This window comes from Rhincodon typus, chromosome 32, assembly GCF_021869965.1.
Source record: "Rhincodon typus isolate 14 chromosome 32, sRhiTyp1.1, whole genome shotgun sequence".
NCBI classification, from domain to species: domain Eukaryota; kingdom Metazoa; phylum Chordata; class Chondrichthyes; order Orectolobiformes; family Rhincodontidae; genus Rhincodon; species Rhincodon typus.
The window spans coordinates 4,911,190-4,926,664 of record NC_063363.1 but is presented as its reverse complement, the minus strand read 5'-3'; the positions used below and the strand labels follow the sequence as shown (position 1 = coordinate 4,926,664).

Genomic DNA, 15,475 nt, shown 5'->3' with positions numbered 1-15,475 from the left:
AGTATGACCATGGTCAGTCCACATGTGTGTACGCAAAGAGGACGATTCCATTTGCACATGTCTTGTGAGGCATCACCCAACACAGGACACTGAATGTTTCTGCATAGGGCTCTTCACAAATCGAAGGTGGGTAGGCTGTGCCAGATCTTGGCAACAGTGTCCAAATCGACCCCCGTTTGCAGATTCACAAAGAAGTCCACGGAAGAGGTTCTTTCTGTTTTACAGTCTGCCTCTGGTTTCCTGCCGGCTGTTCAGTTTTATTTTTGTATTTGCTTCTTTCAATTTCATTTTGTAAGAATCCTTTTGCCTCTGTCCATCATCTGTTTGGAAAATTACAATTGCACGGGTGACTTTGCATAGGTTCATTCCCTCTTTATTGTTTGCAGGCGAAGGTTTCTCTCTTGCCTGCAATGGAGTCAGTTTTTATTCTGGCGAAAGCGTATTTGGAAATGATTGGTTGGTTCCTTGTGGGGACACAGGACCAGTTTGCTGTTGTTCAAACAGAGAGGACACGAGATGGAGAGAGAGAGAGAGAGAGAGAAAGGGGCAGATGGAGAGACAATCAGTCAGTGAAGACAGGTAGCACAACTTCCGCTGTTGGGGTCAGAGCATGTCAGTTCTACAAAGGCCATGGCTCAATGCTAACTCACTCCACCCAAGAACCCTGTCCTGTCTGTTCCTCAGCTCATGAACTGCGTGTAGCCCTCAGCTCCCGTGACAATCACATCCATCCAAATCCGCATGGCTTCCGGGGTGGGGGCCACCATAAAATACAGTCGGTCATGTGTCTTCACGCAGAATGTGAGGCTTGGGTTGGGACTCTGTAAAGAATGAGGAAATGGAGAGAAAACCTAGATTAACACGTTATTTTCTCAACAGCAACAGCACAACCATTTCTGCCTCCGATGTACCAGCGATGAGTCTCAGACAAGTTCCTCTCTGCTTGTGAACAGCATTAGGATTACCAGAGGACAGGTAAGGCAGTATATAAATGCAAGTTAAGTCAGCCCTTTAAATAGCTCTGGTTAGGCCACACCTGGAGTACTGCATCAGTTCACCACACCTTTGGAAGGATCTGAGGGTCCTGGAGAGGGTGCAGGGATTTACCAGAGTGTTCCCAGGGATGAGGGTAGATATTAGTGACAGAATTCAATGGGGTTTGTTCTCTTTGGAGCAAAAGGTGATTGAAGGGAAATCAGATTAAGGTGGTTTCAGAGATAGTAGGAACTGCAGATGCTGGAGAATCTGAGATAACAAGGTGCAGAGCTGGATGAAGGGTCTAGGCCCAAAACGTCAGCTTTCCTGCTCCTCTGATGCTGCTTGGCCTGCTGTGTTCATCCAGCTCTGCACCTTGTTATCTCAGATTAAGGTGGACCAGGTTATGACAGGTTTAGATAAAGTAGACCAGGAAAAGTTGTTCCCATTAGCTAGTGGTACAAGGACTAGGGGTGATATAGGTTCAGGGTTTGGGCAATAGATGCAGGAGGAATGTGGGAGTTATTTTTACACAGCCAATGGCAATGCACTGGAACACTGTGCCTGTGAGTGTGATGGAAGTGGAGATGATCACTGACTGCTAAAGGAGAATGGACAGGCACTGGAGAAAATGTAGCACACAGGGCTACAGGGATAGATCAGAGACTGAAGTGTGCAGCAGGAAATCAGCACAGCTTCATTGGCTGAATGGCCTCCTCCTGTGCCATATGTGACTCTGTGACTCCCGTGTTCTTGCTTTTCTTCTTAGGCAGGTGGAATTAATTTCCAGGTTTGGCCTACACATCACACCTTAGGGGCTCTTGTAGTGCAGTGGGTAGTGTCCCCATCTCTGAGCCAGGAGGTCCAGGTTCAGGTCCCACCTACTCCAGAGGAGTGTGAACATCTCTGAGCAGATTGTCTAGAAAACATATCAAATCATGGCCTTAAGGGCTCTTGTGGTGCAGTGGTAGTGTCCCTACCTCCGAGCTAACAGGCCCTGGTTCAAATTCCACCTCTGAACAGGTTGATGAGAAAATATCTACACGGTACATCACACTGCTAGCCACAGTTTAACCAGGAGCACATTGACAGAAAATTGTGGAAAACAAATCTCACAATGCAGCAGAAAATCTACACTGACACAACCAGTGTTGCACTAAGGGAGTGGGGTACGATCCAGCTGCTGTCTTCCAGGTCAGATGTTCAGGTCAGGGGAGGCAATGGCCTAGTGGTATAATCGCTGGACTATTAATCCAGAAACCCAGATAAAGTTCCGGAGGAGCCTGGTTCGAATCCTGCTATGGCAGATGGTGGAATTCAAATTCAATAAAAATATCTGGAATTAACAATCTAATGATGACCGTGTGTTGATTGTCAGGAAAAACCCATCTGGTTCACTATGTCCTTTAGGGAAGGAAACTGCCATCCTTAGCTGGTCTGGCCTACATGTGACTCCAGACCCACAGCAATGTGGTTGACTCTTAACTGCCCTCTGGGCAATTAGGGATGGACAATAAATGCTGCCTAGCCAGTGATGCCCTCGTTTAAAAAAATGTTAAACTGAGGCCCTGAAATGGATGTAAAGGATCCCATGTTGCTGTTCAGCTCTCCTCTGGTGCCCTGATCAATATTTATCCCTCAGTCAACATCACAGAGAAACACTGCTCATTATCACATTGCAATTAGTGGGATTTTACTGTGTCCAAATGGCTGCTGTGTTTCCTTTAATACAACACAGACTGCACTTCAGCAAGTCACTGGTTGCAAAGCATGTCAGGATCTTGTGAGGTGGTGAACATTGCTGCACAGGTGCAAGACTTTCGTTCTACCTTCTTCATGGATAATGTGTTACCCTGTCTCCCAGCCTCGACTTTGAAACCCACAGCCTAAGTGGGTGCTCATTCCTGAGCACTATCCCGTGATGCTGCACAGTACCGAATACTGTGCGACTCTCTCACCTTTCTCCACTCCAAATTCTCTCAGCTCTTCCTGTCCAAACTCTTGGCTCTCTCTCTCTCTCTGCCCCACACTGTCTCGGCTCTCTCTCTGCAACACACTCTCTCCCTCTCTGTTCCAAACTCTCTTGGCTCCCTCCCTGTTCACCAAACTCTCTCTCCCTTTCTGTGCTCCAAATCTGGTCTCTTGCACAATCCTGATTTCTATTGCCTTTGGCTGCAGGCTCCTAAACTCCAGGATTCTCTTCCTGAACCTCTTGGCCCCTCTCCCTCCTTACATACGACCCCCACAATGACTTACATGCTTGAACTGTTCCTTTATGATTTGGAGTAAAACATTATTAGATCATGCTCTTAAGGAGCCCCTTGGGATGTATTATGATGCTAATGGAACAATGCCATTTGTCTCTAATGAAAAGTCACATGAGGCTTGAAATGTTAACTCTGTTTGTCCTCTCCCCGCAGATGCTGCCAGACCTGCTGAGTTTCTCCAGCACTTTCTGTTTTTAGTTCAATGTAAGGTAGTGTTGGTTTGTTTTCCAATGCCGTCAAAAGGGAAGTGCTAACAAGCTGCTGATTCTCTCACGACCTGGAAAAGATTTGCACTGGCCCAGCATTCTGACAGTCATCTCATCGGCAAAGAAAGAATTTAATCGCAAGCTCATCGTGAAGTTGTTTTGACATGAAACAGAGAGAAGGCCTTGAAGACCAGAGTGTAAGGGAGTCACAAACCACGGAGAATAGCAAGTCATACGTACATTGATTCTATGCAGGTTCAAATATCCCTTCTGAGAACAAGGAAGGAATTAGCCCAGCAACAGGGGAGAAGAAGGGAAACAAAAGTAGATAAATAAGTAAGTTGCAAAGGCAGATTAATGATCCTGTTCATAATGAGCACAGCTCTAAATGTAACTTCAAAACAAAGCATCACCGGGGCCATTTTAACCCGAGCTGCTGGATGGGAATGGAGTCAAGATGGCGGCTTTATACACTGCCTGATTTTATCCTCCATTCCATTCTCCCAGGGGCAGGTTGGGCTAAAATGACTCCTGAATGATCAGGTATTCATTTACTGCCTGAACACTAAAGGGAAACAGTTGCTTGGTTGTACAGAGTTTGAGCATTGCTGAAAAAGCTGCACTTCGTCAACACTTTTCATTGTTCACTCATCAGGACAATTCACAAGAACACCACTTCAAGGGGAAAACCAACATTTATGTTGAATGAGAAGACAGCCTCGGATTACAATAGAAAGAACATATTTGTGTTTTGAATGTCTCAGCTTAACAAAATAGTTAACAGCCTTTCACCGGTTCATTTCTTAGGGTGATGATTTAGACCATCAGAGTCAACCTGTCTGCTTTAAAATTTAAACAAAGCCTGACAGTTAATCATCAATCATCATTAACTGGTGCATTTTCCATGGCAATACCTCCACCAACCAGAGTCCACTTGCAAACCCAATCAGCAGTCTCTTTTCATATGTTATAAATAATCTCTATTCCCCTTAATTAGGTATTCTTGCAAATTGTCCCGATGGGAGTAGGACGAAATGCCTCGACAAAATATGTCTTTTTGTAGAAAAGTTGCAGGGAATGTTAAACAGTTCATCCTTTTCCTGTGATCACTGCAAGGGGCCACTGCTGTAAGCTAAGGGGGAGATCCCTGTTTGTGCATAACCCAAGAATAATCTTTATTCATGAACATGTTTTAGTGTCAGCAGTGGCTCAGTGGATGACATTCATCCCAGAGCCAGAAGGTTATGAGTTCAATGCCCACAGAATCTAGGCTGACATTTCCAATCCCAGTCCTGAGGGTGTGCTACCTTGTCAGAGGCACTGCCTTTTGTTTGTCAGCACTGAGTGTACTTTAGAGCAATTCATTGGCTGCAAAGCACTTTGGGATGTGCATATGTTGTGAGAGGTGCTGTGTAAATGCAAGTTCTTGCTTTACGGCTTTGCTAAGTTCCTCAGCTAAAACACTGCCCTCTGCAACGAGGCCAAACTCAGGAGACAGCTCATTCCAGATTTTCAACTTTCACCCCCAATGCTCACCTAGAGTTGGGGGACTTGGGTTGGTGACTTTCTGTCATTCCATACACACACCATCCTCTGCATGAAACAGCTACACATTAGGTGCCTTTTATATCTTTCCCCTTTCATCTTAAACCTATGCCCTACCTACTCCACCCTAGGGAAAAGACCTTAGCTATTCACCCCATCTAAGCTTTGATCTTTGTTACAGTTCCCCTTGAAATTGGATTTGCCAGAGAAAATGGTGGAGGCTGGTACAATTACAACATTTAAAAGGCATCTGGATGGGCACATGAATAGGAAGGGTTTAGAGGGATATGGGCTAAATGCTGACAAACGGGACTAGATTAATTTAGGATATCTGGTCACCGAAGGGTCTGTTTCTGTGCCGTACAATTCTATAACTCTATGACTCTTCAGAGGAAGCTAAATAGATTAAATTAAAATGTCATTGTTGGTTTGGGGGCAGGGCTGAGGGAGACATGATGCACTCCAGACCCTGTGGTACCCTCAAGTTGCAGAAGGTCAGAGGATCAATAGGTCACACAAGGGATTAAAACTGCCCTCAATTCCAAAGGCACATGACTCCAAATAAAAAGGAAGAGTGGACTTACAAAACCCAGGCTAAGTCAGAGACGAGCCATGGAGGAGGCCATATGAAGAAACCAGCTTTGTTTAGCACGGGACCCTGTTATTTCTGACTTCCACAGACTGATAAACTGATTGGTTGCAGCTCACTTTCCTGAATGGAGCGAGCACTGAGCTGCAACTGGAAACAGTGAGGTAAAAAAACGATGATGAAAAGTAATATAAATACTGATATTGCAGCCTGAAAGCACTTCACCCGCCAAATTATTTTTGGAATGCCGTGACTGCGATGTGGTTGCAACGGTAACTCTGTCAAGTTCTGTAAACATCTACTGTGGCATCAATCAAGGCAGGCGTGGTAACAATGCTGGAAAAACTCCTGGTCTGCCTTTCATTACTGGAATAATTCAGGACATATAGTGGCCGTTTTGCCTTTTTAAAAAAGCCATTCAATTAATCCCACTCTCCCTCCTCTTTCCCCACAGCACCATCGTTTAACTTTTCAAATATTGTTCCACTGCCTTTTCCAAGCAGCAGATTCTAACTTGTAACGTGTACTTGAAAGAAATTCTTTTCTGTCCCTCTTTGGCCAAATTCACTTAAATCAGTGTTCGTCTGCTATTGTTTGCCACTAGAAACAGTTTCTCTTCATTTATTCCATCAAAATCCTTCACAATTTGGAACATCTGTGTTAAACGCGCCCTTAACCTTCTCAGCTCTAAGGAGGTCAATTCAGAAATAAATAGAAAAGAAGCCTCCAAGCTGGTTGTAGATGCTGTACTGAGTAGGTGAGTATTTGTGCAGGCTCCAGGTAGAGCAGCTGATACTCTATGGGAACAGGTGAGGACACGTAGATGAAGAATATGGTGTGAGTGGGGCAGGCGGATTGGCCGATCTCCTCATGGGTCAGCTCCTGAGCCTCACCAAGGTGACCATTAATAGGTCCAGGTAGTGGGGCCTTAGAGGGTGTGGGGGCATCAGACCTGAGTGCCCTTCAGTGGGTACATTTGTGCCTGATGTTCCTGGAGAGGGGGCACCTGGTGTCCACTGCAACGTTTGAGATCTTTCGCGACCAGTGGGCACCACAGGGACTGGGCAGCTTCATCTCAAGGTCCCAGCCAGCAATGACATTTTAATGAAATCTGTGAACCTTCCTTTAAAGCTTTGATCTTTGGGATGGTTCCCCTTCATGAGCCTGTCATTTACTTGGTTTAATTTGGTTTAGCTTCAAAGTAGTACAAGACCTGGAGGGCCTGCTCTGTGTAAGGGATTGGTGGTCTGTATTCACGCTGTTCATGGCTTTGTGAAGAAACTGATGAGGAAGACAGACCAGTTCCTGCTTCTTCTTTGCCAGATGGTGTTTAGCAGATTAACACTCAAAGCCCTGGTGCAGGATGTGAACCTATAGCCCATCTGGAGCAGAAGACAAACTAATCTAGGAACAGCAGTGGATTGCAGCAGAACAAGGGGAAGATACAGGGTCTGCTGTTTTAAAGCTACTAGGTCCAGGATAGTGTTAGCTTCTTAAATGTTCTTACCTTTGAGGCACTCCTGAGATGGTCATAGTAAACCTCTTCGATGGCTTGAAAATAAATCACTCCCTTCAACTTACTTTCGTGTTTATCTGTCAAAAAATTACATTGGTTAAAATGCACAGAACATTTTGTTGTACGTCTTTTCAACTGCACTCCCCCAATCCCTTCCGCCCAACAATATCCTGCTGAGAACAGGCCAGGCCAGGGAAATCTTTAATTTAAATCATTCACGGGATGAGGGCATCACTGGTTAGGTCAGCATTTATTGCCTATCCTTAATTACCTAGAGGTAGTTATAAGTCAATCACATTGCTGTGGGTCTGGAGTCACATGTAAGCCAGAACAGGTAAGGATAGCAGTTTCCTTCCTATAGGTCATTAGTGAACCAGATGGGATTTTAATTGACCAGTGGTTTCATGGTCATTATTAGACTCCAGATTTTTATTGAATTTAGATTCCTCCATGTGCCATGGCAGGATTCAAACCCAGGTCCCTAGAATATTAGAGGTAACAAGGTGCAGAGCTGGATGAACACAGCAGGCCAAGCAGCATCAAAGGAGCAGGAAAGCTGACGTTTCAGGCCTAGACCCTTCTTCTCTAGGCCCGAAACGACAGCTTTCCTACTCCTCTGATACTGCTTGGCCTGCTGTGTTCATCCAGCGCTGCACCTTGTTATCTCAGATTCTCCAGCATCTGCAGTTCCTACTATCTCTCCCTAGAATATTAGCTGGGTCTCTGGATTAACAGTCCAGTGATAATACCACTAGGCTGTCACATTCCCTTGCTCTGTATCTCACTCAAGCACCCAATCCTCTTGTATCAGTCTCAGCACCAATGAAACATCTGCAATGGGTTTTGTCCAAAACACAATCCCCTGCTTTCCCTGTCTTCAGCTGTCCGTCCTTTCCGAGTGTTTGACAGGCCTGCTGTCAGTCTCTGTTCTATTCTCTTACAGTAAATCAGACAACTGCTTCATTTGTCAAGAGTTTTGCTTCTTTCCTCTCACATAAATTATGCGTTTTGCACTGTCGGCCGGAATTAGCCTTCACTGTAGTTGGTTTTCTATTTACTCTTGGCATTTTAGCATTTCTTTGCCATGGCAACCTCGGGTCATTTTGGTAATTCTTAAAATCAACTGCTTGCTGGGAAATTCACTTCACCTCTTTCAGAACACTCTCCAGTTTCAAGTTGGGATTAAAGGTGACATGTAACAATAAAAAACCATAGATTTTTCTCAATGTATATGAGTTCTCATAGTCTCAATCTTTAAAATTACAATTAAAATTACAATTACAATTACCCTGCCTTTTTCACTTCTCTGCACCCTCCCCACCCCCACCCTCATGTGGCTTACTGACTCCTAATTACTGTTTCACACTACTGGGGCTGATTGCTTCCACTTCCGTATGAGAAATAAAACTGTTATTTGTTTTAAAAATGGACAAAACATAGTGTAAGGGTCACTTACCGACATAATAAGACAATGTCCGTTTGATGCGATCAAAGACAAACCACCGCTTTCTCCAAGATTTGATTTTCCCGCCCATTTTTGTGAGGTAACCCTTGCACATCTTCTCAGAGATAGCCACCTGGTAACAGATTTCCAGGTTGTGGCCTGATGATTCAATATGAGATCGCAGGTCAAAATCCTCCTTCCTGATTGGTAGATACCGAGTTAAGGGTCGTGCCTGGAAGCCAGATCAAGTCAGGACAAGTGAGTGGAGCCCAAAGCCAGGAAATCATTGACCTCCTTCAATAGAGAAGGTAGTTCATCATTTTGGGACTGATCTGCTTCGATAGCATTTACATTTTGTATCTTCTTCTGTTCTTCCCCAGAGACATTGACTCTTACCAGAATCGTTAGAATACAACAGCACGCAAGGAGGCCATTCATCCCACCAAGTCTGTACTAGTTCTTTTAATTAGTCTCACTCCCTAGTTCTTACACTATAATCCTATCATTTATATATCAAGTATCCAATCTCCTTTTGAAAACTATTATTGTGTGTCCAACATTCTGCTAGACTGTGTATTCCAGATCCTAATAACTTATATAAAGTTGGTCGCACTGCCCATCAGTTCACCTGGGCTTTAGTTCTCTCAGAATCTTCAGTGAAGCGAACTGTTCTTCATGTTTTGAGGTCAATGAGTGACCATTTATGTGATGCCTTCCTGTGAACTCTATCATTCCAGCGGAAGGGACTATAGATGACCAGGCTTGGGAATCCTGGTTGATCTTTCTCCTGTCTGGGTCCAGGTCGCTAAATAAAGGTGAAAAACCATTGGCTAGGCTGCAGTCAGTAAACTAAACCAGGGGTTTGTTGGCTCAAAGAAATAAGATCTTCATTATTCTTTCATGCGATGTGGATGTCACTGATTAACTATTATCGTCCATCCCCAATTATCCTTGAACCCAGTGTTTTGCTTGGCCTTTTCACAGGGCCGTTAAGTGTCAACCACATTACTGTGCATCTGGTGTCACGTGTAAGCCAGACAGGGTAAGGATGGCAGATTTCCTTCTCTCAAGGAGATTGGTGAACTGGCATTTATATAATGCATTTCACCACCTCAGGATCTTTCAAAGCACTTTATCGCCATTGAAATGTTTTTGTAATGTAGCGAAAGTTGGCAACTAATTTACACACGGCAAGTTCCCACAGACAGCCATGCATCAATGACCAAATAATCAACATTTGTGATCTAGATTGAGGGATAAATACTGGCCAGGACACTGGGGAGAACTTCGAAACATTGCCATGGGATCTTTAACATCCATGTGGGAGGGCAGGTAAGGCCTCAGATTGATTTGATTTGATTTATTGTTGTCACATCCACCAAGATATAATGAAAAGTGTTTTGCATACTCTACAGGCAGATCGTCCCATACAAAGTGCATCAGGGTAGCAGAACAGGGTGCAGAATACAGTGTTACAGCCGCACAGAAGGTGCAGAGAGGGAGAGATCAGAATTAACATTTGAGAGGTTGATTCAAAAGTCTGATAGCATGGCATCTTGCATGTTTTGGGACTCCTGAGGCAGTGAAAGATGTTATATAAAATCAGTTCTTTCTTTATTATCTCGAGAATGCAAGTTGAGTTAAGATGACAATGTTCAAATGTGAGGCAGGGTTTGTGACCTTTGGCTCATAATCACAGGCTGTCTTCAGTTGACAGCAGGTGATATTAACCCTACTGAGTGCTCCACACTCTGCCTTGAGGTGGCTGTAGTGATTATTTTTATTAGTAAAGCTCGTAATTGCCCCAAAGTTCTATTGCACACACCCTGTGGAGAGCTTGATAAGGAAGCACCAGCCCGAGACAATGAAATCATTCATTGTCTGATGGTCTCTCCCTTTTTGATCTCCGTAATCACTTCACACAACCCTCTGAAACAGCAGAGAAAGTAAGAACTGCCGATGCTGGAGTCTGAGATAACACAGAGATAGTAGGAACTGCCGATGCTGGAGTCTGAGATAACACAGTGTGGAGCTGGAGGAACACAGCAGACCAGCCAGCATCGGAAGGGCAGGAAAGCTGACGTTTCGGGTCAGGACCCTTCTTCAGACGAAACATGAGCTGTCCTGCTCCTCTGATCCTGCCCTCTGAAACATCCTCCACTTCTGGCCTCTTGCCCATCGCCTTCAGTGACTTGACTCAACCTCTGGAATTCCCTTCCTAAAACCCTTGCCCTCTCTCTCCTTCTTCAAATAACATTATAAAATCAGCCTCTTTGCTCCCTCTCTTGAAACCTTGTCCTCTGGCTCACTGTCGAGCTTTATTTGCCACCTTCTTGTGAAGTGCCTTGGATGGTTTATGTTTCACTAATTTACAGGCTCTGTAAAACATGCATGCTATACTCCAACCCCTTGAAATAAGGGCCCATTCCATGAGCCTTCCTGATTACCTGCTTGCCCTGTGCGCCAACTTTCTGTGTTTCATGCACCAGTACCTCAAGTCCCTTTGTGTTGTAGCTTTCTGCAGTTTTTCTCCATTTGATTAATATTCTGTTCTTTTGTTCCTCTTTCAAACGAGGTAAGGAGAGACATTGAGATAAAGGTTCAGCCATGATCACATTTAAAGGTACAGCAGGATTGATGGGCTGAATGGCCCCTCCTTGGTCCGAATTTCCATGTTTCAATGTTCTACAATCCCATCAATAAAGTAAGGTCACACGATGACTCTTCAGGTTAACATGCAGGTTTGGTTGGCAGTTCGGAAGGCAAATGCATTCGTTTCAAGAGGGTTAGAATACAAGAGCAGGGATGTAGTGCTGAGGCTATATATGGCTCTGGTAAGACCACATTTTGGAATATTGAGAGCAGTTTTTGGCCCTGTATCCAGGGAAGGACGTGTTGGCCTTGGAAGGGGTCCAGAGGAGGGTTACAAAAATGATCGCAGAATGAAGAGCTTGTCATTTGAGGAGCGATTGAGGACTCTGGGTCTGTACTCGATGGAGTTTAGAAGGATGAGGGGGTATCTGATTGAAATTTACTGAATACTGAGAGGCCTGGATAGTGTGGGCATGGAGAAGGTGTCTCCTCCAATAGGGCAGCCAAAGATCTGAGGGCACAGGCTCAGAGTGAAGGGATAACCCTTTACAACTGAGATGAGGAGGAATTTCTTCAGCCAGTGGCTGGTAAATCTGTGGAACTCATTGCTACGAAGGCAGTGGAGGCCAAGTCATTAAGTCTCTTTAAGACAGAGATGGATAGGTTTTTGATTGGTAAGGGTTATAGGGAGAAGGCAGGAGAATGGGGCTGAGAAATATATCATATAAAAACCAAAAGAACTGCGGATGCTGTAAATCAGGGACAAAAACAAAGTTGTTGGAAAAGCTCAGCAGGTCTGGCAGCATCTGTGGAGAAAAAGTCAGAGTTAACATTTCGGGTCCGGTTCTGAGAAAGGGTCACCAGACCCAAAACGTTATCTCTGATGTTTTCTTCACAGATGCTACTAAACCTGCTGAGCTTTTCCAGCAACTTGGTTTTTGTTCCTGAGAAATATATCAGTCATGATTGAATGGCTGACCGGACTCGATGGACCCAATGCCCTAATTCTGCTCCTACACTTTAAGGCCTTATGCCAGTGAATAGTTACCTGTGAAAAATGTTTCTCCCGCATCTTAACCTCTTTGTCAATAAGCTGCTGCCGAAGATCAGTTTCATCCTGGAGCCTCTTCTCCAGCTCCTCCCGCCTCTTGCGTTCCTCCTCAAAGGCCTGACGGCGCATTTCCATCTCACGAGCCTAGTGGAGGGTGGGGGTATGGGGAAGGAGACAGGAACCAGCATTAACATCAGCAGCCAACCTGCAGGCGGCTTCTTTCAAACCCATGAGCTGTGCCTCTGAGAAGGACCAGGGCTGTGGGGATCCCTGACACCTGGTTTGGACATCTACTGCTTTCTTCATCTACCTAACAGCCATGTGGGAACTCACTGGGCAGCAAAATGGGCTGAATTTAAGCGAAAAATACACTGAAGGGTGATCTACCTTCACTGCAGCTTTCAAGACGTTCCCCAAACCAGCTGGAGGAGCAGGTGAGTAGACTCTGGGGTTGCTGGGCTATGTTAGTTGGACAAGTGTGATCACTTGATTCATTCCCATTTAATGTTAGCTCATAACGAACTCGCAGACAAGCTGCAAGCAAATACATTAATGGTATTTTTATTGAAAGCATTAATGCATTTGAAAGAAAATGTTTGACATGTTGCTATATCAAAATGAGGAGAGAAAAGCTCTCACTATCTATTAAACAAACAAACTTTTGATGGCACTTTGCTGGAAGAGGCAGATGCCCTTAAAACTCTGACTGATATTGTGTCCTTCATCACATTTACAGAATGTCAGAGAATGATAAATACAGACACACAAAAGGTACACAGCTTCAGTTTCCATGTACTTACACTTACACACATTGCCTTGTAGGCAGCCTGATACCACACATACACATACTTACACCGCACACGTACATGCTAGACACACATACACACACACACAACCAACTACTCCCCCTGACCTTTTCTAACTGACATCCTCAAAAACTCCAGGAAGTCTGAACCTATTAATTGCGACAGAATGTAAGCAGGAAATGATTATGAAATATTACTGAATCCCCAAGGGCTGACTGATCTGGAATAGGAAGCATCAAGCCCGATTACAATCTGCCGTTTCGTACTGAGTGCCAGGCTGACACGTCACACATACAGCCAATGTGAACAAACATGGGCCACAGCTCATGCTAATCATTTATGGAACTGAAAAGGTTAAACATTAACAAGGATCAAGTGAAACTGAAGTTTGGGAGAATAGCAAATCCCATCCCATCCTGCTGCATCTGGCCCAATCGAGATGTCCATCTATTCCTTTCTCCCTGTTATGTTACACAGTCTCTCTTTGAATGGATCCATTCTGTTCACCTCAACCATGAGTTCCACAGTCATACCACTCTCTGGGTTAAGAGATTTCCAAGGAATTTCTTACTGGATTTGTGAAGGACTATATTGTATTCGAAACTCCGAACTTTCATCTCTGCCAATAAATGGAAAGGAATTCTTTACATCTGTCCTAATGAAGTCCCTCATAATCAGTCAATCGCTGGCCCGTTCAGCATTCCCACCTCTGGGATCATCCTTATCGAACATATGTAACATTCCTGAAACCCCATTCTTGTAAGTCTCTTCTGCATTCACTCCGGCAGATTTACATGCTTCCTGGGTGCCACATTTAGGAAGGATGTGAACGCATTAGAGTGGCTGCAGAAGAGGTTTATGAGATCAATTCCAAGGACAAGAAAACTTCAGGTCTGATTGGAGAATTTGGGACTGTTTGCCTTGGAAAAAAGAGAAAGGCTAAGAGGAGGTTTGGTAGGAATTTTCGAAATCATAAAGGCGCTGGACAGAGCTGATAATGACTCACTTTTCTCGCTTGTAAAAGGATCAAGGTCAGGAAGGCACAGATTTAAAATGTCTTATGAAAGCAGTGAATGTGATGAGAGAGAAAGCTTTCAGACAGTGAGTGGTTTGGGCCTGGAAGTGGGTTGGAGGTAGGATTGACTGAGATATTCAAGCAGGAACGGAATGATTGTTTAAATAAAAACAACGTGTAAGGGCGTAGGGCAAAGGCAAGACAATGGCACTGAGCTCTAAGTGCTCATTTGGCAAAGCAGTTGTGACATGATGGGCTGAACGGCCTCTTTCTGCGACATATGGCTTCCATGATTCTTGGCTCCTGGTTTGTGTTCACATCAAACTGGAGATCTTAAAGTAGGATGCAGGAAGTGAAGATGGGCGCTGATGAACAGTTGTGCAGCATTGAGAAGCCAAGTGAATTGGATTGGGGAAGTTGATGGTGAAATGGATGGCCATAATGAGGGAGGCTGTGGGATGAAAGAAGGGTAGATATAGCATGGTGGCTTGGGCATCAGTGATAAATGTCTTTTTCTCTGGATATAGAGTCTGGATCACGTGGTTGCAGTCTCAGGACAAGGAGCTGGCCATTCACGGTGGAGGAGAATTCCCTTCACCCAGAGAGTAGTGAATCTTTGTAAATCCCTACACCAGGCAACTGCGCACACTCCATTATTGAGGGTACTCGAGACTGATGTTGATGGAAATTTTGGACACTAGGAGAATCCAGGATATGGGCATTGTGCCAAAAGGTGTGGTTGAGGTAGAAGATCAACCATAATGTAGAATGACAGAGCAGGCCTTCTCCTGCTCCTATTTCTTACATCCTTATGGAGATGAGCTATAGGGACAGGCTGACCAAGCTGGGGCTATTTACCCTGGAGTGTAAGTCACGACAGGCATGGATAGGGTGAATAGCCAAGTTCTTCTTTAGCAGGATGGTGGAGTCCAAAACTAGCGGGGGATAGGTTTAAGGATAGGGGGGAAAGATGTAAGAGGGACCTAAGGGGCAACTTTTTCACACAGAGGGTGGTGCGTGTATGGAACGAGCTGCCAGAGGAAGTGTTGGAGGCTGGTACAATTACAACATTTAGAAGACATCTGGATGGGTATATAAATAGGAAGGGTTTAGAGGGATATGGGTCAAGTACTTGCAAATTTGACTAGATTAATTTAGGATATCTGGTTGGCATGGTTGAGTTGGGCTGAAGGGTCTGTTTCCGTGCTGTACAACTCTATGACTATGTCACACTAGGTTGGCTACCTACCCATCAGCCAAGAGTGCAGCAGGACCCAGCAGGGAAGGAGAGGATAATTTAGGAACAGCTCCCGGATTTGGATAGGATCATTTAGGAACAACTCCCGGATTTGCGTCGGATAATTTAGGAACAGCTCCTGGATTTGGATAGGATAATTTAGGAACAGCTCCCGGATTTGCGTTGGATAATTTAGGAACAGCTCCCGGATTTGGGTAGGATAATTTAGGAA

At 44.6% G+C, this 15,475-nt stretch overlaps 1 protein-coding gene across 5 annotated transcripts in view; it reads right to left on the bottom strand.

Annotated features, from left to right (window-relative positions):
- Nucleotides 1-6: 6 nt before the first annotated feature.
- Nucleotides 7-15,475, bottom strand: part of phldb1b (pleckstrin homology-like domain, family B, member 1b) — an 89,683-nt gene continuing 74,214 nt past the window's right edge. For 4 of the 5 annotated variants that reach the window (XM_048615667.1, XM_048615669.1, XM_048615670.1 and 1 more), the window contains 5 exons: nt 12,183-12,329; nt 8,555-8,774; nt 7,090-7,175; nt 3,689-3,718; nt 7-821 (listed from right to left, as the gene is read on the bottom strand). In XM_048615667.1, the coding sequence (XP_048471624.1) occupies nt 681-821; nt 3,689-3,718; nt 7,090-7,175; nt 8,555-8,774; nt 12,183-12,329 (624 nt within the window). In that variant the 3' untranslated portion in view covers nt 7-680. The remainder of the gene's footprint in view (nt 822-3,688; nt 3,719-7,089; nt 7,176-8,554; nt 8,775-12,182; nt 12,330-15,475) is intronic. The other variant, XM_048615668.1, reaches the window with a different exon arrangement.